This window comes from Platichthys flesus, chromosome 4 (genome assembly GCF_949316205.1).
Source record: "Platichthys flesus chromosome 4, fPlaFle2.1, whole genome shotgun sequence".
NCBI lineage: Eukaryota > Metazoa > Chordata > Actinopteri > Pleuronectiformes > Pleuronectidae > Platichthys > Platichthys flesus.
The window spans coordinates 21,986,994-22,014,597 of record NC_084948.1 but is presented as its reverse complement, the minus strand read 5'-3'; the positions used below and the strand labels follow the sequence as shown (position 1 = coordinate 22,014,597).

Sequence of the window (27,604 nt, the reverse complement as noted above, 5' to 3'; positions counted from 1 at the left end):
TCTTTATTCCTGGCTGACGTCCTACTCATTTTAAATTACTCTCGGTATACGATACAAATGTGGTTGTGCCTTATTATAAATATAATTTCGTCGCTGTATATGTTTGTGACACCGGTCACTCTGACGGCGATGACCCTGGAGCGCTCATGGCCATTTGCCTGCTGTTGCGTCACGCAGAGCTGTGCTCCCCACACAGCACTCTGCAGGCATCCTCATCATCCACAGCCTCAGCTCTCTGCCCTGCATAGTTTTTCTCTCCACCTTCGGTGCATTAGCCTCCTCTGCCTCCTACACCCAGGTCAGAATATGCACTTCGGAAATCTTCATCATCCACACGTGGCAGGGTCACCTCACGTCAGCCATTAATCAGTTTTAGTTCCTGATCATGTGCATCACAATCGTGTTTTCCTATGTGAAGATAATGAGAGTGGCCAAAGCTGCATCAGGAGAGGACAAAAAGTCCACATGGAGAGGACTCAGAACTGTGGGGCTTCACGCTTTCCAGCAGCTCCTGTGTCTCATCCAGCTGTGGGGTCCTTTCATAGAAGCTGCTGTGTTTAAAATCAATGTCTTGTTATCTTCAAGGTCAGGTTCTTTAATTACATTACTTTCATTCTTGCTCCAAGGTGTCTGTCTCCTCTCATTTATGGCCTCAGGGATGAAATGTTTTTTCATGCCATGAAAAAAATTGTCATGATGTTACATTGTGAATTTTTTTAGTTTTTTTATTGCGTCTGTGGCTTGATTATTATTATTTTAAAATAAAGAAATGTTTTCCCAGTGATGTCAGGTATTTTCTTTGCAGAGCATTGAGTTTGTGCACAGCCTGTTCACAAACATAGAGAGAACTTGCACAGTTTACATGTTAATCAAACACCAACTATTGTGACAGAAGAGCACATCAAAAGTTTTCAGGAAAATGGACACTTCTTTAACTGTAGTTGATAAATTCCGATTTGACTTTTAATTTCCCCTGTCATGTATTAGGAGTGAAAGCCAAAGTCACACAGATCTTCTTTCTGAAATAAAAACACAACTCTCAAAACTGCTTATCTATCAATTAAATAAGTGTTATTATATATATAGTTATAAATATTGTTTTTTTGGGGTGACGTATAGACTCGACCCTCACCTGCTCTGCTTTCAACCCCTGAACTATTTTAAGTTTAGAAACTGACAGATATTGGTTTATATATACATATAACAAAAGATGTTAACATACATAGGAATTTAATAAGGAAAAAACTGTTGACCAAAAGACTTACTTTTGAATACTCATCGATGGCGTCTATGAGAGCTAAGGTGGCCTGTGAGGGAAAAGTGGTTGAACTGTCGCTGCACGTCTGATCAGAGAGTCATGAGAGAGCTGTTCAACCTGCAGCACAGACACGGAGGGAAACACAAAAAAAGTCAGGACAAACTAGTGGTTTAAGAATCACTCTGGTCCTTAAAGTATCAGTTCAATACAGAGGAAAATAGATACACTTTCACCTAATTTAGGTAAAATTACAAAGACACTTTTAGGAAAATGTACTTAACATTTTAAAAAGTGCACATTTGTCAGTGTTGTATTTTATGTATTATATGTATATGTATATTACATTAAGGGATTTTTATTGCTGACGCATTCATGTGAAAATATTACACGGCAAAGTAACAAGTAACCGTCAAATAAATGAAGTCTAAAATATAGGCTATGATACCTCAAAATGTACTAAAGTTTTGCTTGTACTTACCTCTACCACTGCAAAAAATACAGAAGATAAATGTGTCCTGTCAGTTGAATTCTGTATATGACTGTAGTCTTTCTTACATGCATCTGTTTCTGGCCGGTGACAGACTCACCTGTTTGAAAGGTACAGCACACAGCCCACCGCCCACGGCCAAAGACGCCAAACTTGTGTAAAGAACATTTATCTATTTCCTCGGTTTATGCACTGTGGTATTTTTATAGTTGAACAGGACCCGAGCAGAACTCCTGAAGAGACATTTTATTGGATTAGGGATTCATCATCATATTTCATTGTATGATGAGAGAAATTGAAAGGTTTCCATTTGTCATCAAAGGAGAATGAACTATGACCAAACAAATTATTGATATAATATAAACATTTAGACGCATCAAACACAGCTTATCTTAAATGTTTAATGAGGAACACAGTCATCATTTTAATTATACAGTAAGAAATGGTATTAGGGCTGTAATGTAATTTGTGGCTGATTTCCATTTGTTGATGGTTAAACAAGTTATAAAGCTGTTACATCCATTTGAATTTATCTGCTGAATAATATTTGCTATAGATCAATTCATGAATTAGTCTGTAACCTGTCAGAAAATATTGAAAGATGCCTGCTATAGTGTCTAAAAAATGGTGAATTTAACGGACTTCTATGTATCTCCCCCAAACATTCCAGTTCTGTTCCCTCTACATACCCAGTATTTACAAAAATGGTAAAATAATTCCTCCTTCCCTCAAAGAATATCCAGTGGTGACTCACTTCCCTATTTGTGTTTGTTTACATCAGCTGCTTCTTCATTTACAGGATTGTATTTGTGTCTGACTTCAATCAGGAAGTTGCCCTGTGACTCGGAGTGAGTTAGAATATAACACAAATCGTCATATAGGGACAAAGACGTGTATTATATTTATTATTGATCCTCTTGTGTACGATTCTCTAACAACAATAAACACAGTAATGACGATGTAAAGCGAATGAAGACAGATGTGAGGATTCAGCTCCGTCGTCCGCGCGCTGTTATCAAACTAAACCTTCTCGTTCTCCCGCATTAGAGTCAACAACAGCTTGTGACATTTGAGATGCAGATATTTCACTGTGATATTAACAGTTCATTGTTGATTCAGTTTGTTTAACTGGATCTGTCTGACATAAACATCTCACCTGAGGAAGTAGGCGGCTCCCCTCCTGACCGCGGCCATGTTGGTCCGTCACAATAAAGTCCTCGCTGAGTGAGCAAAGGTTCCGCCTGATGGTGAACATTGAAAACTGGTGCCCCCTCCTGGTCAAATATATTATAATATAATATACACGTGGACAAAATTGTTGGTACCCTTCCGTTAAAGAAAGACAAACCCAAAATGGTCACTGAAATAACTTGAAACTGACAAAATTAATAATAAATAAAAATTTCCTGATAATTAACTCAAAATCAGACATTTCTTTTGAATTTTGGCTCAATAGAATCATTTAAAAAAACAAATTAATGAAAATAGCCTGGACAAAAATGATGGTACCCCTAGAAAAGATTGAAAATACTTTGACAGTAGGGACATGCTAAACTAAAGTGTGTCCTCGAATTAGCATCGCAGGTCTCTTCAAACTTGTTATCAGTCTGTCTGCCTATTTAAAGGGTGAAAAGTAGTCACTGTGCTGTTTGGTATCATGGCATGTACCACAAGGAACATGGACCACAGAAAGCTAAGGGCAGAGTTGTGTCAGGAGATTAGAAAGGAAATTTTCGACCAGCATGTTAAAGGTTAATGCAATAAGACCATCTCCAAGGAGCGTGATGTTCATCTGACTACAGTGGCACATATTATTCAAAAGTTTAAGGTCCACGGGATTGTAGCCAACCTCCCTGGACTCGGCCGCCTGAGGAAAATTGATGACAAAATGAAGAGACGGATAATACGAATGGTAACCAAAGAGCCCAGAACAACTTCCAAAGAGATTAGAGGTGAACTCCAAGGTCAAGGTCCATCATTGTCAGATCGCAACATCCGTCGCTGTTTGAGCCAAAGTGGACTTCATGGAAGACGACCGAGGAGGACACCGCTTTTGAAAGCAAATTATAAAAAACAAGACTGGAATTTGCCAAAATGCATATTGACAAGCCACAAAGCTTCTGGGAGAATGTCCTTTGGACAGATGAGACAAAACTGGAGCTTTCTGGCAATTCACATCAGCTCTATGTTCACAGACGCAAAAATGAAGCATACAAAGAAAAGAACACTGTACCTACTGTAATACATGGAGGAGGCTCGGTCATGTTCTGGGGTTGCTTTGCTGCATCTGGTACCGGGTGTCTTGAATCTGTGCAGGGTACAATGAAATCACAAGACTATCAAGGCATTCTGGAGCTAAATGTGCTGCCCAGTGTCAGAAAGCTTGGTCTCAGTCGCAGGACATGGGTCCTCCAACAGGATAATGACCCAAACACACAGCTAAATACACCCAAGAATGATTAGGAGCAAATCATTGGACTGTTCTGAAGTGGCCTTCTATGAGCCCTGATCTAAATCTGATTGAACATCTGTGGAAGGAGCTGAAACATGCAGTCTGGAGTAGACAACCTTCCAACCTGAGACAGCTGGAACAGTTTGCTCATGAGGTGTTGGCGAAAATACCTGTTGACAGGTGGAGAAGTCTCATTATGAGTTGCACAAGTTGCTTGATTGCAGTGATTGCCTCAAGAGGTTGTGCAACAAAATATTAAGTTAAGGGTACAATAATTTTGATTCTGTTGAACCACAATTCAAAAGCAATTTCTGATTTTCATTAGGTAATTTCAAGTAAATTCTTATTTATTATTCCATTGTCAGTTTCAAGTTATCTCAGTGACCATTGTGGGTTTCTCTTTCTTTAATGGAAGGGAACCAAAAAATGTTTCCGCGTGTGTAATATGTGTTATAATATAATATAATGATATATAACATAATATACCACAACACAATATATTTTGATACAATACAATACATTATAATATATTTGTATACAAAAACCCATGAAGGGTCAATGGATTTTGATGCTTTATTAAAGTTTAAACTTCCAGCAAGTAGAAATACAATTTTTAGCTGCACATGTATTGATAAACGCTTAGTTCATTTTTGTGGAAAAATTAAAAAGCTCCATCTTCTTAATACGAAAATTTGCTCCTTTTCACCCGCGATCATTACAGTAAGTCTCATTAATTTTAAATAGTTTTAAGGTTTGCACCGTATAGTATATAAAATAAGCAATGAGGACGTGTTATCTTGTTAATACTGATTACATTTATCTTTATTTCCTACCAGACAAACAATCAATTGATCAAGCAAGAAAATAAGCACTGAGCTGCAACTGAAAAGCTAGGATTGATTTGTTGCACATTAACCAACTGTTTTACTTTTAAAATGCTGCTCATACATTCATGATGATGACATAAAGATGATGTACACTGTATATAATAAATTCTTTATATAATATGTCAAAGAGGATTATATGCTCTCATTTGTGGTTTGTGGGATTAAAAATAACTTTTAGACATTCCAAATAAAAATATGATATCATTTATATATATATATATATATAGCACAAGTATGGATCCATCCACCAAGGCCATTTATCTGCATCCAATAATTTCACCATGTTCTCACAGACAATGAGACAAATTTGTAGTTTTGCAATTAAAAAAATAAACTTATCTCAAACTTGTGTCCTTCATCCTCGCCCAGAGCCCAAATCAACACCAACACCTTAAATAATTAATGAACCAATTAAGTTGATGAGTTTCACAGGGGTTGGTGGCTCATAAGAGAATAACAAGGATCAGCTCATTAGCATCACTGTTGTGTTTAGAGTCTAAATCCACATGGAAAAAAAAATGACTTCAGAGTTTCACCATCAAAACAATATTCCCTCTTGAAACATCTGTGTCTTCTGGGTGAACAGATGAGAGCCACTTTAAAGTATATTCTCTGGACTGCTAGTGGGAAATTTGGATAGAAAGTATATGGAATTTAACTTTTTATTGTACATGACACATACAAATGTATGTCCAATGAGCATTGTCCAAATGTAAAAATCTATTTTAAATGCAAAGCAGAGACGACTCAAGATACAAAGAATATATTATCAATAAGGCTTCTAATCTTCCAAGAGCTTTGTAATATTAAAGCCCAACTACTTTGGACAAAAATGTCTTTCAAGCACATCACATTGTAACTATGGAAAATCAATGTTGGCAGTAACTGGTGATGACAACTCTTTGGTGGTTAAACTTGTATTTTATCTTCCCCTTGTGGTCATGGCAACTTTGAATGCTACTGTTACTCCAGGGATGGTTTGGTAAAATGAAACCTCTTATATCGATACATTTTTGTCACATTTGTTTAACTTACATTATTTGTCATACACTTCTGATGTGTATATACTTTTTTGTTTTGATCCTTGTAAGTTCTACAAGCAGCTTTGGGATCCTTTTTATTGAATTTATAAGGCAGGTGTCCCAAAACCTTTTTTTCATGTGGTTACAAATAAGACATTTATGCCTAAAAAGGAGGCATTAATTACAGATTCATTTCAGTTCAGGTTTTCATCGCACTTTTCCTCCATCAACATTTTGCTATTCACAAAACTGGTTGTGTATAATTTTCTACATGTTCTCATCTGTGTACACTCTGGTCAAACTTGTTACTCTTCATCACCATCACATCCTCCTCCTCATTCAAGGCCTCAACTCTGTGCAATGCTTTATTCTCTCAATTTCAACATCAGCATCTCTGAGCTTCTACAAACAACACAGGGTTTCCTCTGAGGAGCTGTTCATCACATGCGGCAGGGTCACCTCAGGTCTGCCATCGGTCAGCTTTACTTCCTGATCATGAGCATCACCATTGTGTTGTCCTACACTAAGATAATGAAAGTGTCCGTGCAGTGTTAAATCTGTGAAAACAAGAGGACATCAGATCTGTGCATTTGCCAATGCTCAGCGTGGCTATAAATTACAGCAGAGGTCTTCAACAGGGGGTCTGGACCCCTGGGGGTCCATGGAAGTACTGCAGGGGGGTCGCAACATTTTTGGTTGAGACAATTTTTTTTTTTTTATATTTTTTTCTTTATTTTCCAACCAATTTTTTCCCCACGAATTGAAAAGCCTTTAAATAGAAATTAACATGCATCCAACATATTGTGAGGCTGATATGACCATCTGCCTGACAACCTCCATCCGTCCAAGGTTAGATAAGTTGTGTGCTACCCATTCGGGTTTGACATCTCACTAATGTGGGAGTATGTGTGCCATCCACATGTGGCTTGAGGATTTACTGTCTCTTCTACATGTATGTTTAAAATAAAAACATGAATCTGTGAATTATTTTAATAGTTCAGTGTTGTATGCAAGATGTATGTTTATGAATGGCAGTCGCATGGTCATCCTGTACATTGCAAATGTTTAAATTAAAAACATGAATATATGAACCTGTGTAATATTTGAATAGTTTAGTATTGAATGCACAATAACAGGGTAGCTATGTTTATACATGGCATTAGGCCCAGTTTAATATAAAACACAACTTTATAGAATATATATAGTATGGGGTCCCTGCTCCATCTCTCCACCAGTTTGAGGGTCCTTGGCCTGAAAAACCTTGAAGACCCCTATATTACAGGATATAACCAATATGTATAATAATGTATCAAATGAGAACATGACAAAAGTAACAATGTGACAAAGGGGTTGTTTGTTGTGATGCTAAAAAGCATTATTACATCAATCACCTCAACTTTTAATGAAAGTTGCCCGAAATAGTTGCCGACTGAAGAACTGAAGGTTCCTGGTTCAATCCCAGGTTCCAACCAAAGACCAGTACCAACAACAATTCAATGTGTGGTGGAAGACATGCTCATGTTGCAGCGCTCCTGGTGTAAAATCAAACAAGTATTATCTTAAATGTGAACCTTTACCTTTAACTTAGTTAATAAAGACACATGTAAATAGTTGAAACACATGAAGTCGCCATTACTGAATCATGTTTTGAGTGTGAATCCCTCCAACGGACAAAGTGAGTAACTATAGCTACTGTTGCCTATCAGGTGTGTTGTTGGTTAATGTCATCGCTCGTGACTCTGTGGTTAGTTACCGTTCATATGACGTTGTGTTATAGTTGCTGATATAAAGCCCTCACACATTTCCTGCTCAGAAGGCTGCACAGAGCCCAGCTTAACACCTTCAATTCAGGGATGGTTTGGTAAACTGGGTCTTATGCTTTTATGTCTCCTAATTATTTCTCCATGTACAATGTACTAAAATAATGTGTACTGTGTTTGATACCTGTTTATTCAAAGTGAGATCATCCCTTGTTGAGTTGTGCATCTGGTTTTAGAGCTGAATGAAGTGTGGCAGTGTCTGAAGGCTTTTTACATTTGGTTGTGAAAGACAGAAAAATGGCTGCTAACATCACCACAGAGTACAGGATGAATGATGAGAGAATGTTGATTCAGGTAATCGTCGTCCTCTTTCTCTGCATTAACCTTCTGCTAATTACAACCTTTTTCTCCAAGGAGGTCTTCTACACCACCATGCGCTACATGTTATTTGCTGTCACACTAATGTCCGACAGTATGTTTTTAGTCGTGACTGACATCTTACTCATTTTAAATTACTCTCGGTATACGATACAAATGTGGTTCTGCCTTATTTTGTATATCATTTCGTCTCTGTGCATGGTTGTGACACCAGTCACTCTGACGGCAATGACCCTGGAGCGCTACGTGGCCATTTGCCTGCCGCTGCGTCATGCAGAGCTGTGCTCCCCACGCAGCACTCTGCACGGCATTCTCATCATCTACAGCCTCAGCTCTCTGCCCTGCATCTCTTTTCTCTCCATCATCTTAGCATCATCCTCCTCTGCCTCCTACACCCAGAGCGGAACGTGCGCTGGGGAAACCTTCTTCATCTACACGTGGCTGGGTGACCTCATGTCAGCCATTAATCAGTTTTACTTCCTGATCATGGGCATCACAGTCGTGTTTTCCTATGTGAAGATAATGAGAGTGGCCAAAGCTGCATCAGGAGAGGACAAAAAGTCCACATGGAGAGGACTCAGAACTGTGGGGCTTCACGCTTTCCAGCAGCTCCTGTGTCTCATCCAGCTGTGGGGTCCTTTCATAGAAGCTGCTGTGTTTAAAATCAATGTCTTGTTATCTATCAAGGTCAGGTTCTTTAATTACATTACTTTCATTCTTTCTCCAAGGTGTCTGTCTCCTCTCATTTATGGCCTCAGGGATGAAATGTTTTTTCATGCCATGAAAAAAATTGCTCTCTGTGGTTTGCGTAAGAAACACTGATCAGATTTGTATCGATGAACAAATTGCCATGATGTTATAGTGTGAAATGTTTTTGTTTTTTAGTTGAGCCTCTGGCTTGATTTATATTGTTATTTTTTAATAAAAAAAAAAGGTAAATGAAAAATTCAGTTGGATATGACAATGAAAATGTTGATTAATTAACATCCAATCCCACTACTTGTATTTTTGCAGACAATATTTGCAAACATTGTATTAAACTCAGACTGCAATCAATCCTGTCTGTCATTAACCTGACATTATAGAGAGAATTATAAAAACATCAAACAGGCCTGGTGTGATATTTACAGAGTGACTATCTATAAACATCATAAATGAACAAGACTCTGCCCGCTGGCCAATGGCCACCTGCCAGATTGAATCCTCCTCGTCTTTAGTCAGTTTACCAGTGATGTCACGTATTTTCTTTGCAGAGCATTGCGTTTGTGCATAGCCTGTTGACAAATAGAGAGAATGTGCACAGTTTACATTTAAATCATGCACCAATTATTTTTTAACTGTAGTTGATAAATTCAGACTTTTCTTTGAATTTCCACTGTCATGTATTGGAAGTGAAAGCCAAAGTCACAGAAATCTTCATTCTGAAATCAAACCACAACTCTCAAAACTGCTTATCTATCAATTAAATAAGTGTGGAATTATATTATACCAATATAAATATTGGTGTTTTTGGGGTGACGTATAGACTCGACCCTAACCTGTTTTGCTTTCAACCCCTGAAATACTTTAAGTTTAAAAACTGACAGATATTAGTTTATATATACACATTAAACAAAACATGTAAACATACATAGGACTTCAAGAAGGAAAAAACTGTTGAGCATAGGATGAAGACTTACTTTTGAATACTCAGTGATGGCATCTATGAGAGCTGAGGTGGCCTGTGAAAGAAAAGTGGTTGAACTGTCTGTAACCAGAGATGCTGCTCGTCTGGTTTAATTACAGACTCATTTTATTTCAGGTTTTCATCGCGCTTTTCTTCCATCAACATTTTGCTATTAACAAATCTGGTTGTGTATAATTTCTTACATGTGGTCATCTGTGTACACTCTGTTCACACGTATTACTCTTCATCACCATGCACTTCCTCCTCCTCATTCAAGGCCTCTGCTATGTGCTCTGCTTTATTCTCTCACAGTCAACATCAGTATCTCTGAGCTTCTACAAACAACACAGGGTTTCTTCTGAGGGGCTGTTCATCTACATGCAGCAGGGTCACCTCAGGTCTGCCATTGGTCAGCGTTACTTCCTGATCATGAGAATCCCCATTGTGTTTTCCTACGCTAAGATAATGAAAGTGTCCGTGCAGTGTTAAATTTGTGAAAGCAAGAGGACATCAGATCTGTGCATTTGCCAACGCTCAGCGTGGCTATAAATTACATGCAGAGGTCTTCAATAGGGGGTCCGTGGAAGTACTGCAGGGGGGTCGCAACATTTTTGGTTGAGACAATTTTTTATATTTTTTATAATTTTTTCTTTATTTTCCAACCAATTTTTCCCCACAAATTGAAATGTTGTTAAATAGACATTAACAGGCATCCAACATATTGTGAGGCTGATATGACCATCTGCCTGACAACCTCCATCTGTCCAAGGTTAGATAAGTTGTGTGCTACCCATTCGGGTTTGACATCTCACTAATGTGGGAGTATGTGTGACATCCACAGATGACTTGAGGATTCACTGTCTCTTCTACATGTATGTTTCATAAAAAAACATGAATCTGTGAATTATTTTAATAGCTCAGTGTTGCATGTAAGATGTATGTTTATGAATGGCAGTGGCATGGTCATCCTGTACATTGCACATGTTTAAATTAAAAACATGAACATATGAACCCGTGTAATATTTGAATAGTTTAGTATTGAATGCACAATAACAGGGTAGCTATGTTTATACATGGCATTAGGCCCAGTTTAATATAAAACACAATTTTATAGAATATATATAGTATGGGTTCCCTGCTCTATCTCTCCACCAGTTTGAGGGTCCTTGGCCTGAAAAACCTTGAAGACCCCTATATTACAGGATATAACCAATATGTATAATAATGTATCAACTGAGAACATGACAAAAGTAACAATGTGACAAAGGGGTTGTTTGTTGTGATGCTAAAAAGCATTATTACATCAATCACCTCAACTTTTAATGAAAGTTGTCCTGAAATAGTTGCCGACTCAAGAACTGAAGGTTCCTGGTTCAATCCCAGGTTCCAACCAAAGACCAGTACCAACAACAATTCAATGTGTGGTGGAAGACATGCTCATGTTGCAGCGCTCCTGGTGTAAAATCAAACAAGTATTATCTTAAATGTGAACCTTTACCTTTAACTTAGTTAATAAAGACACATGTAAATAGTTGAAACACATGAAGTCGCCATTACTGAATTATGTTTTGGGTGTGAATCCCTCCAACGGACAAAGTGAGTAACTATAGCTACTGTTGCCTATCAGGTGTGTTGTTGGTTAATGTCATCGCTCGTGACTTTGTGGTTAGTTACTGTTCATATGACGTTGTGTTATAGTTGCTGATATAAAGCCCTCACACAATTCCTGCTCAGAAGGCTGCACAGAGCCCAGCTTAACACCTTCAATTCAGGGATGGTTTGGTAAACTGGGTCTTATGCTCTTATGTCTCCTAATTATTTCTCCATGTACAATGTACTAAAATAATGTGTACTGTTTGTGATACCTGTTGATTCAAAGTGAGATCATCCCTTGTTGAGTTGTGCATCTGGTTTTAGAGCTGAATGAAGTGTGGCAGTGTCTGAAGGCTTTTTACATTTGGTTGTGAAAGACAGAAAAATGGCTGCTAACATCACCACAGAGTACAGGATGAATGATGAGAGAATGTTGATTCAGGTCTTCGTCGTCCTCTTTCTCTGCATTAACTTTCTGCTAATTACAACCTTTTTCTCCAAGGAGGTCTTCTACACCACCATGCGCTACGACTTATTTGCTGTCATACTAATGTCCGACAGTATGTTTTTAGTCGTGACTGACATCTTACTCATTTTAAATTACTCTCGGTATACGATACAAATGTGGTTCTGCCTTATTTTGTATATCATTTCGTCTCTGTGCATGGTTGTGACACCGGTCACTCTGACGGCGATGACCCTGGAGCGCTACGTGGCCATTTGCCTGCCGCTGCGTCACGCAGAGCTGTGCTCCCCACGCAGCACTCTGCACGGCATCCTCATCATCCACAGCCTCAGCTCTCTGCCCTGCATCGCTTTTTTCTCCGTCTTCTTAGCATTAGCCTCCTCTGCCTCCTACACCCAGAGCGGAACGTGCGCTGGGGAAACCTTCATCATCCACACCTGGCTGGGTGACCTCATGTTTGCCATTTATCAGTTTTACTTCCTGATCATGGGCATCACAGTCGTGTTTTCCTATGTGAAGATAATGAGAGTGGCCAAAGCTGCATCAGGAGAGGACAAAAAGTCCACATGGAGAGGACTCAGAACTGTGGGGCTTCACGCTTTCCAGCAGCTCCTGTGTCTCCTCCAGCTCTGGGGTCCTTTCATAGAAGCTGCTGTGTTTAAAATCAATCCCATATTATCTGTCAAGATCAGGTTCTTTAATTACATTACTTTTATTCTTGCTCCAAGGTGTCTGTCTCCTCTCATTTATGGCCTCAGGGATGAAATGTTTTTTCATGCCCTGAAAAAAATTGTTCTCTGTGGTTTGCGTAAGAAACACTGATCAGATTTGTTTCGATGAACTAATTGCCATGATGTTATAGTGTGAAATGTTTTTGTTTTTTAGTTGAGCCTCTGGCTTGATTTATATTGATATTTTTTAATAAAAAAAAAAACGTTAAAGAAAAATTCAGATGGATATGACAATGAAAATGTTGATTATTTAACATCCAATCCCACTACTTGTATTTTTGCAGACAATATTTGCAAACATTGTTTTAAACGCAGACTGCAATTCATCCTGTCTGTCATTAACCTGACATTATAGAGAGAATTATAAAAACATCAAACAGGCCTGGTGTGATATTTACAGAGTGACTATCTATAAACATCATAAATGAACTAGCCTCTGCCCGCTGGCCAATGGCCACCTGCCAGATTGAATCCTCCTCGTCTTTAGTCAGTTTACCAGTGATGTCACGTATTTTCTTTGCAGAGCATTGCGTTTGTGCACAGCCTGTTGACAAATAGAGAGAATGTGCACAGTTTACATTTAAATCAAGCACCAATTATTTTTTAACTGTAATTGATAAATTGGGGTGACGTATAGACTCGACCCTCACCTGCTCTGCTTTTAACCCCTGAAACATTTTAAGTTTAGAAACTGACAGATATTAGTTTATATATACACATAAAACAAAACATGTAAACATACATAGGACTTCAACAAGGAAAAAACTGTTGAGCATAGGATGAAGACTTACTTTTGAATACTCAGTGATGGCATCAATAAGAGCTAAGGTGGCCTGTGAAAGAAAAGTGTTTGAACTGTCTGTAACCAGAGATGCTGCTCGTCTGGTTTAATAACAGACTCATTTTAGTTCAGGTTTTCATCGCACTTTTCCTCCATCAACATTTTGCTATTAACAAATCTGGTTGTGTATAATTTTTTACATGTGGTCATCTGTGTACACTCTGTTCACACGTATTACTCTTCGTCACCATGCACTTCCTCCTCACCATGAACTTGCTCCTCATTCAAGGCCTCAGCTATGTGCTCTGGTTTATTCTCTCACAGTCAATATCAGTACATCTGAGCTTCTACAAACAACACAGGGTTTCCTCTGAGGGGCTGTTCATCTACATGCAGCAGGCTCAAATCAGGTATGCCATTGGTCAGCGTTACTTTCTGATCATGAGAATCCCCATTGTGTTTTCCTACGCTAAGATAATGAAAGTGTCCGTGCAGTGTTAAATCTGTGAAAACAAGAGGAAATCAGATCTGTGCATTTGCCAACGCTCAGCGTGGCTATAAATTACAGCAGAGGTCTTCAACAGGGGGTCCGGACCCCTGGGGGTCCATGGAAGTACTGCAGGGGGGTCGCAACATTTTTGGTTGAGACAATTTTTTTTTTTTTATATTTTTTTCTTTATTTTCCAACCAATTTTTTTCCCCACGAATTGAAAAGCCTTTAAATAGACATTAACATGCATCCAACATATTGTGAGGCTGATATGACCATCTGCCTGACAACCTTCATCCATCCAAGGTTAGATAAGTTGTGTGCTACCCATTCGGGTTTGACCATCCACAGATGGCTTGAGGATTTACTGTCTCTTCTACATGTATGTTTAAAATAAAAACATGAATCTGTGAATTATTTTAATAGCTCATTGTTGTATGCAAGATGTATGTTTATGAATGGCAGTGGCATGGTCATCCTGTACATTGCAAATGTTTAAATTAAAAACATGAATATATGAACCTGTGTAATATTTGAATAGTTTAGTATTGAATGCACAATAACAGGGTAGCTATGTTTATACATGGCATTAGGCCCAGTTTAATATAAAACACAACTTTATAGAATATATATAGTATGGGGTCCCTGCTCCATCTCTCCACCAGTTTGAGGGTCATTCGCCTGAAAAACCTTGAAGACCCCTATATTACAGGATATAACCAATATGTATAATAATGTATCAACTGAGAACATGACAAAAGTAACAATGTGACAAAGGGGTTGTTTGTTGTGATGCTAAAAAGCATTATTACATCAATCACCTCAACTTTTAATGAAAGTTGCCCGAAATAGTTGCCGACTGAAGAACTGAAGGTTCCTGGTTCAATCCCAGGTTCCAATCAAAGACCAGCACCAACAACAATTCAATGTGTGGTGGAAGAGATGCTCATGTTGCAGCGCTCCTGGTGTAAAATCAAACAAGTATTATCTTAAATGTGAACCTTTACATTTAACTTATTTAATAAAGACACATGTAAATAGTTGAAACACATGAAGTCGCCATTACTGAATTATGTTTTGAGTGTGAATCCCTCCAACGGACAAAGTGAGTAACTATAGCTATGTGCCTATGAGGTGTGTTGTTGGTTAATGTTGTTGCTCGTGACTTTGAGGTGATTTAACGTTCATATGACGTTGTGTTATAGTTGCCGGTATAAAGCCCTCACACACAGTTCCTGCTCAGAAGGCTGCACAGAGTTCGGCTGAACACCTTCACTCCAGGGATGGCTGGGTAAACAGGGTCTTGTGCTCTTATTGCTCCTTCTAATCATTTTCTCTTTTTACGACGTACTAAAATAATGTATAATTGTGTTTGATACCTGTTGATTCAAATAGAGATCATCCCTTGTTGAGTTCTGCATCTGTTTTTTTTTTTTTTTAATTCTCTTTTTATTTAGAAAGGCACATTTCCATCACATACATTACATACAGCTTTAGTCTGTCAAGGTCATAAGAAATAATGTATGTAGTAAGTTTGGGTGATTTTGTTCATACAGCCTTTCTGGGGTTTTGTTTTATGGACCTAAATTACTTCATCTAGGAACAATAACAGAGGTAATAAGAACTCAACCAGGGAGCGCACATCACATCAAAAGAAGGAGGATCACACAAAACACAAGTATATTCAAATAAAATCAGATCCAACAGGTTTTACATACCCAGTTCATTTGGTCCAGGTCTTATAAAAAATGTCTTTCTAGACCTTGAGGGAAAAAGAGATCTTTTCCATAACATAAATCTCATACAGAATTTCAATCCATTCATCAATGGTGGGAGGGTCCACTTTTAACCATTGCCTCGTGATACATTTCTTACTAGCTGCTGTCAGGCGTGTTGGTTTATTCTAAATATGAGAAGAGCCGGACTGGTCCAATTTAAATATTTATTGAGATGCAATGAAAGTTGAACAACATAGCTATGGACAATTATCACAGTCTAGGCTAATTAAGTTAGCAATAGGTAGTTAATAATGGCCCCGAACAAAAGGGTTTGATATAGTTATAACAGTAGATTTAATATGATTGGTTATGAAAGATTGAAGGGGAGTCACCGCAAATCAATTTGGTTCTCCCTTCTTGGTGCACAGGCATGTCCACGCCTCTTGGCACAGAAATCCAGGAAGTGACAAGAAGCCGCTCTCCGTGACGCTACTACTACTCTGATAGTTGCTAAGCAAAATGTTCTCTTGGCATTTCATGAAATATTAAATGATCAACAAGCTAAATTTCAATAAGCAGCAGATATGACAGCGTTTGAGTATTTGTGTTCAAACCATTCTCCAAAAATCATCTGACTGCTTCTATACATGATAATTCAGAAGCTTTGACTTCAAATTGCCCTGTAGTACCACAAGAATCACATACACAGGAAAAACGTGTTAGAAATGAGATTCAACAAACCGTTTTAGAGTCGACAGCTGAAACAGATTAAATAAAAGTTATTCTGACACACTTTTCTTTCATGATAAAATAATAAAAACATAAGTAGAGCTTAACAACACCTTTCAAATTAAGAGCATTGGATGTTAAGATAATTGGTGAAACCAAAAAATAAAAACCTTCTTTATAGATATGGCATTCAATAAAGTGTAAACAAAGGGCTTGTATTAAGGTTTGTGCTTTGCATTTAAGATGAAACACGCTATGAGTTAAAGTGTTTTAGACCTATGGTCCTTGAATTGGATTCAGATTTATTCCTCTTTAAGTGGTGAAACATATTTATTTTTAGGCTTACAAGAGTCTTACAATAGATACATGGAGGGTGAATCAAACTCCTATTCTACATTGCCCTGTACTTGGTGGTCAGCGCTTTGATTGGCGCATCAGAAACAGGGAAACGGCCCATGGGCATTTGTATGGTCTTTTAGTGTTGTGTGAATTACATGTATCATATCCGTGTACTAGGTTCTCTACCAGAGCTGTCATATGTTGATGCCATCAAAGTATTTCTATGTTCTTCTGAGTCTGTTTCCTACTGGTGTGTGTGGGTCCAGGGGCCTGGTTGATAAATATCTGGGCTAGTTTGGATTGGAGATCTTCTCTGAGTTTGATCTCTTCTTGGGAGAGGGCCTAAGAGTTATGTGGGGCGTGTGTGTCCGATATCATTCCATTGGCCATGTTGATGGGTTTTGATCCTTCAGGTGATGTCAGGGTGTTTGAGCACCTGAGCGATTTTGGTTTGTCGGGGCCGGTGTAAAGGTAATTGCTTTAAAGTTCATAACTGCAGTGATGCCGTGGTCCGAGTTGACTTTGTAGGGGGTGACATATAAAAATATGGCTATAATGTCACCTATGATCCAGGTGACTGTTTTTTCCTAATTCAATGGCGGGGAGGGTTTTGTTTAAAAGTGGGTATTGGGCTGTATTTATACATGATAAGGGGATGGACTATCTATTCGTTTTAAAAGGTCACTATGGGGTCTAATTGGGGTTATAACGTGACCTTCTGTGGACACTGGGCAACTTCATTGGTCATAGCCGTTGCCAAGGCGGCAGTTGGCATCTGGTCTGGGTGCGGGGGGCATGCTTCTTCCTCGGCCCCGTCCTGGGGGTCCTCAGCGATGGGGGCCTGGCCCTCTGTAGGGGTTAGTGTTAGGGTTAGGTGGTGGTCCCTCATAATGGCAGTCTCGGACACAATGTTCAGATTGGCCGCATATGTAGCATCCAGTATTGGGGTTTCCTCTTATTTGACCTCTATACTGACCACGGCCGTACCCCCCTCTTGGTCTGAATGGAGGGGGTTGAGTGAATGGAGGCATGGTTTGATTGTCTCTTTCGATGTTCCTAGCCTGTACTACTGCGCCTGCTATTTCCAAATGTAATCCTAATATGGCAGCCATCTGATTAAGGGGCTCCTCCCCTGACCGACGAGCCTGCAGCTCTTGGAGTTCTGTCCGAACTTCCAGTAGTGATTTTTTCCACTTCTCTGAGGTTGTTGCTTAGCTCAGCCACCTCCTCCTCACACTGTCGCTTCATACTGATTCTTTCGGTGTCTGCACTTCGCAGACTTTCTCTCAGTTGGATGTTTGATTGTCTGAGAGTGTCCCGCTCTTTGCTGACCTCACTGAGGTTGCGTTGCAGCTCTATACTCTCTTTCCTGTGGTTTTCTGCTGCGTCCTGAGTTTGGTTGGGCTGGCGTTTGCCGTTCATCACATCCCGTCTCAGTTGGTCTCTACTCTCCTCGTTCTCTGCGATAGAAGCTCTGCACTGGTGCAACTGTTCGAGAGCAATATCAGCACGTGACTGAAGATCGATACTTATCTCTCGTAGACTCTGGATTTGACGTTCGTCCTCGCAGGCTGCGTCTTCCAGCTGAGAGAAGCTGCAGCAGGGTGGTGGGGGTCTGGACAGCGGCCATCTTTCGGGATAAAACACACTGTTTTTTGACAGGTTATTATTTATTTTTCTTCAGCCTGTCAATGATGCTACCTCCAGAACAGCACACTTATCAGTATTCCAAGAAGAAGGGACAGACTCAGAATAACCCAGATCCTCTACTTCAGCCACTTCATGTTTTTGTAGCGCTGTGACATGTCGATGAATGTGTGTGTATTTTGGTTGGTCGGTGTTGGTCGTGGTGTAATGGTTAGGGGTGTGTATTTCCGTCTGTAAAAAGTTAAAATCAGAATCAGACTCAAACTTCTAATTCAAAATATAAACATAAATCCAAATTAAAACTAAAATTAAAATTAAAATTAAAATTAAAATTAAAATTAAAATTAAAATTAAAATTAAAATTAAAATTAAAATTAAAATTAAAATTAAAAACAAAGACAAAAATAAAACAAAACAAACTTAATAAAATATTAAATAAAACCTAATTTATTATACAATTAAACAAGCAAATCCAATGATGTCAAACCAGTTGTAACCTGAGCTTTAATATCTTTAGTTTTCCCCAGGTGTAATACCCTTTATCAGCAACCAGTTGTTGTATGGAGGCCAAAATGGCAAAAGTATTCATTCAAAAGGTCTAAATTGTAGTATTTTGATAATTTCAGGCAGCACAGAATTAATATTAAAGTTTAGGTTGAATTTCTCATCCTCATATGACTGATTTGGTTCATCGCAAGCACATGAATGACTTCAGCTCTAAAAACTAAAAGTCAGTATTAGAGCATTTCAACAAGACTCAAACATGAATCCCTCTTTTGAAACAATTATCCTTTGCTTTCAGTTGATATGAAACAGTTGTTCGATTATGCTTACAGACATAATCGATGATTGTTTCAACATAAATTGTTGCAGAATAAAGATACAAAATAAAAAAGGGTGGAGTTTTGATTTATATTCCGAAAAGGACAGATAGATTTTCCCTTCTCATCAAACTCGAGCAGAACAAAGCAGACCAGCTCTGTCTAGCTTTACAGGGCTCATTGTATCAGAGAATCAAGTTATCCATACTAAAAAACAAAAACAATTGTCGTTTCATTGTCACAAAACCACAGTTGAGGATGACACATTTCAAGGGTGTAAATGGCTAATAAATATAAAAAAACAAAGAAAGAAAAATCAAAAAACATAAAATTTTGACTGTACTCAGAGATGGACTTTTAAAGGACACACTAATGTGATTTTGCAAGGTTGGTTAATCACTCATCCTTGAAGTTATATTACGAATCAAATTAATAAATTGTGAAGTATTAAACTGGTGTCTACTATTATCCCTGCTGTCGGGTAAAAAATAAGATATTAAATGATCTGATTTTATGTAGAAATTTGGAGGCCTAAACCTTTTCTCCTTTCCTCTAATGGATTGGATATATTTGAAAAATCTGAAACCACAAATTTGTGCCTAAAAAGTATAATTTTAACAATTTAATTAGAATTTATTACTTCTGAATGAAGCAATAGTAAAAAACAAACAACCCGACATAGAAACAAACAACCAAGCCTCCTTATGTGGTCAATGCCAGTTGCAAGCTATAAAGTGTTTGGCCTTCCCAAGATGGCTTTCAGACTCCCAAACATTCTTATCTCCCTTCCATTCCTCCTGTTGTGCACGTACAAAATCTTTCTATTCCCACATCTCTTCCCCTACTTTCTTTACCCCCCAAGTTTTACATTCTATTATTCATCTCAGAGCAAGATATTACTGAATTGAAACATCTCACTCATATAGATCTTTCTTATTCCTTTCTTATTCCTAAGCCTCATGAAAGGCCTTGACACAGCTGAAGCCATGTGGGCCATTGGAGAAAGGAATATGATGTTCCTGCTATATTCAAACAATGTCCTGTTGATGTAAACATTAGGATCTTCGAAACCAAAACAACGAGACAAAACGATGTCAATAAAGTCACTCTGTCCGACCTCCAGAACTTATCAGACAGCTGCTTGAAATATATTTGTGAATGACTCTAAGGGAATAATGGTTTAACAATTATAAGATTCATTATTAACAATATGCAGCAAGGGTTATTTATAAATCATTTGAATAAAGGCCTTATATATGGTTCAAACTGATCAACTGATCATGCTCCCCCCCCCCTTTAGTTGCAAATAGTTTCAGTCAGACCCAAATACCATCTAGAATTTAAATTCCTAAGACTGTCTCTTGTACTTCTTGTACTGTTTGCACTTTATCACTTAAATCAATACGTTTACACTTTTAGAGAACCTTATGCTGCTGTACTTAAAAAATTCTGTATGTTTACTTCTGCAACAAACTGTCTCTTGTACTGTTTGCACTTTAACACTTTAATCACTACGTTTAGAGAACCTTATGCTGCTGTACTTAAAAAATTCTGTATGTTTACTTAGTATTAGGAAATGTCTTGTGTTATCTGTTGTGCCTGTGCACTTTATATGTCTCACTGTGGGAGAGTGGGAAACGTTGTATCGATTCCTTGTATGTTCTGAACATGTTAAGAAATTGACAATAAAGCTACTTTAACTTTAACTTTTTAACTTAATCTCCTTGCCAAACGAGTATTTAATCAGTCGGAACCTATCCATGTCCCCACTCTTGAAGGCCACCTCCTTCTCCAAACGAAGCTTTTTGAGCTTTGCTGTGAACCAGGGCTTGTCGTTGTTATAACACACACTGGTGCGTGTCGGAATATATCTGTCTTCACAGAAGCTGATGTAGGACGTCACAGCATCTGTATATTCGTCCAGGCTGTTAGAAGCAGTTCTAAAAATGTCCCAGTCAGTGTTATCAAGGCAGTCACGCAGCTCCTCCACAGCTTCTCTGTTGCAAATTTTGGCTATTTCCTGCTGGGACTTCAAGAAACTGCCCGTTATAGAGTCTTCTGGGATCTCCTGTTCTCTTTGTAGTTTGTTATCATTTAGTAGAGCTGTTATTGAAATACCTTTTACCATCGTTCCTTCAATTTCCCTCCATGCTGCAATGTATGATGGTGAACACAGGCAAACTAGCGGCCTTAATTGGGCTGCATAGTAGTATTCCTGTAAGCAGGGAAGGCCCATCCCACCCTTTTATTTTCTTAATTGCAGCGTTTTGAATTTAATTCTGGCCTTTTTCCCTTGCCACAGAATTCCAAATTCCTCTAGCAATTTCATCAATTTCATCCAAACTTACTATCAACGTCTCCAGTCTTTGTTGTGTGACTTGTCTCATAACGTGCAGTGTTTTCCTGATGTTATCTTGGGTCTGTCTTTTTCTGACAAAGCCAGTCTGTTCCTCATGTATTAATACTGGTAGTATCAATTCTATTCGTTTAGATAATATGGAGGTGAATAGTTTATAGTCGTTGTTTAAAAGACTTACAGGACGGTAATTCCCACATTCCAATTTGTCTTTCCCCTCTTTAGGTATGGTCGAAATCACCGCCTCCCTCCATGAGGGGGGGGTGCTTTTGTTTTCCAAAACCCATTTGGATCTTTTTAATAGTTTTGGAATTAGTTGATCTTGCATTGTTTTGTACCATTATGTGGGAAAACCATCTGTCCCTGGAGACTTCCCCCTTTTCATCTTCCTGATTGCCAATTGAATTTCTTCTTTTGTTATTTTAGATGTTAATTTTTCATTTTGTTCATCAGTGATCTTTGGAAGGCTTACCTGGGACAAGAAGGCATCGATTTGTTTGTCGTTATTTGTCTATGGTTGAGATTATAATTTTTGATAGTATTCTCGGAAGCATTGTTGTATTTTCTCTTGACTACATTACATTACATTAGATGTCATTTAGCTGACGCTTTTGTCCAAAGCGACATACAATTACTACACTCAACATTCATGAGGGGCCATTTAGGGGTTCAGTGTCTTGCCAAGGACACTTCGGCATGCAGATGGGAGAGAGTGGGGAGTTTCTATTACATTCGTTACTGAGTTTCTTATTTTATATATAGTTTTGTCTGCTTGTTGTTTTCTTAACCTATATGATAAAAGTTTCAGTGATTTCCCACCTGTCTCATAGTATTGTTGCTTTGTAAAAAGGAGCTTTTCTTTTATTTCCTGAGTATTTATTTTATCTATTTATTTTTTTAATTTTATAATCTTACATTTGTTGTCATCTTTGACAGACTTTGCATGTTCTTTCTGTATACTTTTAGTTAGTTTTAGTTTTTGCTGCCTAATTTTCTTCTCATATGAGGAGATGGCTATTATTTTGACCCTCAACACTGCTTTTAATGCATCCCAGAGAATGGGTGGGGTCACTTCCTCATTATCATTATTTTCCAAATATAATTAAATTAATTGAATTCAATTATTCAATTAATAATTCAATTTTCTCTTTTCAGTTTATCTTTAATAATTGGGTTGCTCAGAATACTTGAGTTCAGTCTCCAGAGAGTACATTTCTTATTATTAATCAGATAGATTGACATATTGATGGGACCGTGATCTGAAATAGTACTGGGTCCTATTTCACAGTTATCCACCCTAAAAAAATCTCCTTTAAGCATAAAAAAGTAATCGATGAGCGAGTAAACATTGTAAGCGTGCGAGTAATGTGAGTAGTCTTGGCTCGTCGGGGTTTATCTCTCTCCACACGTCAACAATCCCCACTTCACTTATCCAAATATTCAAGAAAATGTTTACGTTTCTTGAGTATTAGAGGTGGGTAGTCGTAGTCCAGGTTTATGTGGTTTGCTTGCCAGGCAAACCCCTTCTTCTGCCATGTTTTGCGGAGTAATGTGTCTTTTGTTTAAAAGCTTAGACACTTGATTACAATGGAGAGTGGCGGCGCGTCCGCCGGCGGCTGCGGTCCCAGAGACCGATGAGCTCTATCAATCTGCAGGTCGGGCATGTCGTTAGTCAGCTCGAGACCTTCGCGAGTAGATTTTCAACAAATTAGATCATTGTGATTGATTCCTTCTCAGATCCCTCCGGCACCCCATAGATCCTTATGTTCTTACGCCTGGAGCGGCTTTCCAGACCCAGCAACTTGTCCTCCAGCTTGGTGTGTAGCTGGAGCATGGCCGTGATGACTTCTTCGGTGTTTTGGATCCTGTCTTCGGCTATCCCAATTCGCCCTTCCGCCTCGTCCAATTTGGCATTCGCCTTAACTATTTCTTCTTGTCCCTAATTGTTCTTTGTTTTCTTGGCGAAACTCTCTTACTTCGCAGAATCAGTTCAGAGTCGGCCATTTCTCCACACTGCACCACGTTGCTTGTAACTCACCCCTGTTAGCTGCTAATTGTTGCTGTGCCCGTCTTTCTCAACCCCGTCTTCAGACGACGTTTACTGCTCAAAGTGGTGGTATTACTTTTTCTCCCCTTTCTCTACACTTTTTGCAAAATTATTTATTTGTTTTGTATGGGGGTATTTCTCTAATAGCTCTGGCTCAATCGGGAGCTCTCTCGCTATGCGACCATCTTGACAGTGTTCCGACCGGAAGTCCTGCATCTGGTTTTAGAGCTGAATGAAGTGTGGCGGTGTCTGAAGGCTTTTTACATTTGGTTGTGACAGACAGAAAAATGGCTGCTAACATCACCACAGAGTACAAGCTGAATGATAAGATCATGTTGATTCAGGTCTTTGTCGTCCTTTTTCTCTGCATTAACCTTCTGCTAATTACAACCTTTTTCTCCAAGGATGTTTTCTACACCACAATGCACTACATCTTATTTGCTGTCACGCTAATGTCCGACTGTCTGTTTTTATTCGTGACTGACATCCTACTCATTTTGATTTACTATCGCTTTACGAAACAAATGTGGTTGTGCCTTATTGGAAAAGAACGTCATTATCCACAGGTGACAGGGTCACCTGAGATCAGCGATAAGTCAGTTTTACTTCCTGATCATGTGCATCACAATCGTGTTTTCCTATGTGAAGATAATGAGAGCGGCAAAAGCTGCATCGGGAGAGGACAAAAAGTCCACATGGAGAGGACTCAGAACTGTTGTGCTTCACGCTTTCCAGCTTCTCCTTTACATTACATTTACCTGACGCTTTTATCCAAAGCGACTTACATTTTTAGAACACTCATCATTTTATGAGGGGCCATCTAGGGGTTCAGTATCTTGCCAAGGACACTTAGGCATGCAGATGGGATAGAGTGGGATTCGAACCGGCAACCTTATTGTTGCAGAGCACCCGCTCTATCCCCTAGGCCACGCTCTCCCCTCCTGTGTCTCTTCCAGCTGTGGTGTCGTTTCATGGAAGCTGCTGTGTTTAAAATCAATCTCATTTTATTTATCAAGGTCAGGTTCTTTAATTACATAACTTTTATTTTGGCTCCAAGATGTCTGTCTCCTCTCATTTATGGCCTCAGGGATGAAATGTTTTGTCATGCCCTGAAAAGATTAGCTCTCTGTTGTTTGCGTAAGAAAAACTGATCAGATTTGTATGGATTAACAAATTGTCATGATGTCACATTGTGAATTTTTTTAGTTTTTTTATTGCGTCTGTGGCTTGATTATTGTTATTTTAAAATAAAGAAATGTTTTCCCAGTGATGTCAGGTATTTTCTTTTTCTCAGAGCATTGAGTTCGTTCACAGCCTGTTCACAAACATAGAGAGAACTTGCACAGTTTACAGGTTAATCAAACGCCAACTAGTGTGACAGAAGAGCACATCAAAAGTTTTCAGGAAAATGGAAAATCTTTAACTGTAGTTGATAAATTCCGATTTGACTTTTAATTTCCCCTGTCATGTATTACGAGTGAAAGCCAAAGTCAAACAGATCTTCTTTCTGAAATAAAAACACAACTCTCAAAACTGCTTATCTATCAATTAAATAAGTGTTGAATTATATATATAGTTATAAATATTGTTTTTTTGGGGTGACGTTTAGACTCGACCCTCACCTGCTCTGCTTTCAACCCCTGAACTATTTTAAGTTTAGAAACTGACAGATATTGGTTTATATATACACATATAACAAAAGATGTTAACATACATAGGAATTTAATAAGGAAAAAACTGTTGACCAAAAGACTTACTTTTGAATACTCATCGATGGCGTCTATGAGAGCTAAGGTGGCCTGTGAGAGAAAAGTGGTTGAACTGTTGCTGCTCGTCTGATCAGAGAGTCATGAGAGAGCTGTTCAACCTGCAGCACAGACACGGAGGGAAACACAAAAAAAGTCAGGACAAACTAGTGGTTTAAGAATCACTCTGGTCCTTAAAGTATCAGTTCAATACAGAGGAAAATAGATACACTTTCACCTAATTTAGGTAAAATTACAAAGACACTTTTAGGAAAATGTACTTAACATTTTAAAAAGTGCACATTTGTCAGTGTTGTATTTTATGTATTATATGTATATGTATATTACATTAAGGGATTTTTATTGCTGACGCATTCATGTGAAAATATTACACGGCAAAGTTACAAGTAACCGTCAAATAAATGAAGTCTAAAATATAGGCTATGATACCTCACGATGTACTAAAGTTTTGCTTGTATTTACCTCTACCACTGCAAAAAATACAGAAGATAAATGTGTCCTGTCAGTTGAATTCTGTATATGACTGTAGTCTTTCTTACATGCATCTGTTTCTGGCCGGTGACAGACTCACCTGTTTGAAAGGTACAGCACACAGCCCACCGCCCACGGCCAAAGACGCCAAACTTGTGTAAAGAACATTTGTCTATTTCCTCGGTTTATGCACTGTGGTATTTTTATAGTTGAACAGGACCCGAGCAGAACTCCTGAAGAGACATTTTATTGGATTAGGGATTCATCATCATATTTCATTGTATGATGAGAGAAATTGAAAGGTTTCCATTTGTCATCAAAGGAGAATGAACTATGACCAAATAAAGTATTGATATAATATGAACATTTAGACGCATCAAACACAGCTTATCTTAAATGTTTAATGAGGAACACAGTCATCATTTTAATTATACAGTAAGAACATGGTATTAGGGCTGTAATGTAATTTGTGGCTGATTTCCATTTGTTGATAGTTAAACAAGTTATAAAGCTGTTACATCCATTTGAATTTGTCTGCTGAATAATATTTGCTATAGATCAATTCATGAATTAGTCTGTAACCTGTCAGAAAATATTGAAAGATGCCTGCTATAGTGTCTAAAAAATGGTGAATTTAACGGACTTCTATGTATCTCCCCCAAACATTCCAGTTCTGTTCCCTCTACATACCCAGTATTTACAAAAATGGTAAAATAATTCCTCCTTCCCTCAAAGAATATCCAGTGGTGACTCACTTCCCTATTTGTGTTTGTTTACATCAGCTGTCTCTTCATTTACAGGATTGTATTTGTGTCTGACTTCAATCAGGAAGTTGCCATGTGACTCGGAGTGAGTTAGAATAGAACACGAAGGTAACACTAAATCGTCATATAGGGACAAAGACGTGTAATATATTTATTATTGATCCTCTTGTGTACGATTCTCTAACAACAATAAACACAGTAATGACGATGTAAAGCGAATGAAGACAGATGTGAGGAGTCAGCTCCGTCGTCCGCGCGCTGTTATCAAACTAAACCTTCTCGTTCTCCCGCATTAGAGTCAACAATAGCTCGTGACATTTGAGATGCAGATATTTCACTGTGATATTAACAGTTCATTGTTGATTCAGTTTGTTTAACTGGATCTGTCTGACATAAACATCTCACCTGAGGAAGTAGGCGGCTCCCCTCCTGACCGCGGCCATGTTGGTCCGTCACAATAAAGTCCTCGCTGAGTGAGCAAAGGTTCCGCCTGATGGTGAACATTGAAAACTGGTGCCCCCTCCTGGTCAAATATATTATAATATAATATACACATGGACAACATTTTTGGTACCCTTCCGTTAAAGAAAGACAAATCCACAATGGTCACTGAAATAACTTGAAACTGACAAAATTAATAATAAATAAAAATTTCCTGAAAATTAACTAATCAAAATCAGACATTTCTTTTGAATTTTGGCTCAATAGAATCATTAAAAAAACAACTTAATGAAAATAGCCTGGACAAAAATGATGGTACCCCTAGAAAAGATTGAAAATAATTTGACAGTAGGGACATGTTAAACTAAAGTGTGTCCTCTAATTAGCATCGCAGGTCTCTTCAAACTTGTTATCAGTCTGTCTGCCTATTTAAAGGGTGAAAAGTAGTCACTGTGCTGTTTGGTATCATGGTGTGTACCACAAGGAACATGGACCACAGAAAGCTAAGGGCAGAGTTGTGTCAGGAGATTAGAA

General features: G+C 38.4%; 3 protein-coding genes and 2 pseudogenes across 3 annotated transcripts; 4 read left to right on the top strand and 1 right to left on the bottom strand.

Annotated features, from left to right (window-relative positions):
• Nucleotides 1-146: 146 nt before the first annotated feature.
• On the top strand, nucleotides 147-720 carry LOC133952051 (odorant receptor 131-2-like; annotated as a pseudogene).
• A 7,473-nt stretch (nucleotides 721-8,193) lies between these two features.
• On the top strand, nucleotides 8,194-9,066 carry LOC133952050 (odorant receptor 131-2-like). The gene has a single exon (XM_062386323.1). The coding sequence runs from the start codon at nucleotides 8,194-8,196 to the stop codon at nucleotides 9,064-9,066; it is 873 nt and encodes a 290-aa protein (XP_062242307.1).
• A 2,852-nt stretch (nucleotides 9,067-11,918) lies between these two features.
• Nucleotides 11,919-12,791, top strand: LOC133952049 (odorant receptor 131-2-like). Its single transcript, XM_062386322.1, has one exon. It carries the CDS (start codon nucleotides 11,919-11,921, stop codon nucleotides 12,789-12,791), a length of 873 nt encoding a protein of 290 aa, XP_062242306.1.
• A 159-nt stretch (nucleotides 12,792-12,950) lies between these two features.
• LOC133952048 (diablo IAP-binding mitochondrial protein-like) lies at nucleotides 12,951-27,072 on the bottom strand. Its single transcript, XM_062386321.1, is given in 7 exon segments — nucleotides 12,951-13,043; nucleotides 13,135-13,199; nucleotides 13,202-13,244; nucleotides 13,492-13,585; nucleotides 25,467-25,495; nucleotides 25,966-26,098; nucleotides 27,035-27,072. Coding segments are annotated over 7 exon segments (495 nt in total).
• LOC133951951 (odorant receptor 131-2-like) lies at nucleotides 23,916-24,779 on the top strand (annotated as a pseudogene).
• Nucleotides 27,073-27,604: the final 532 nt, after the last annotated feature.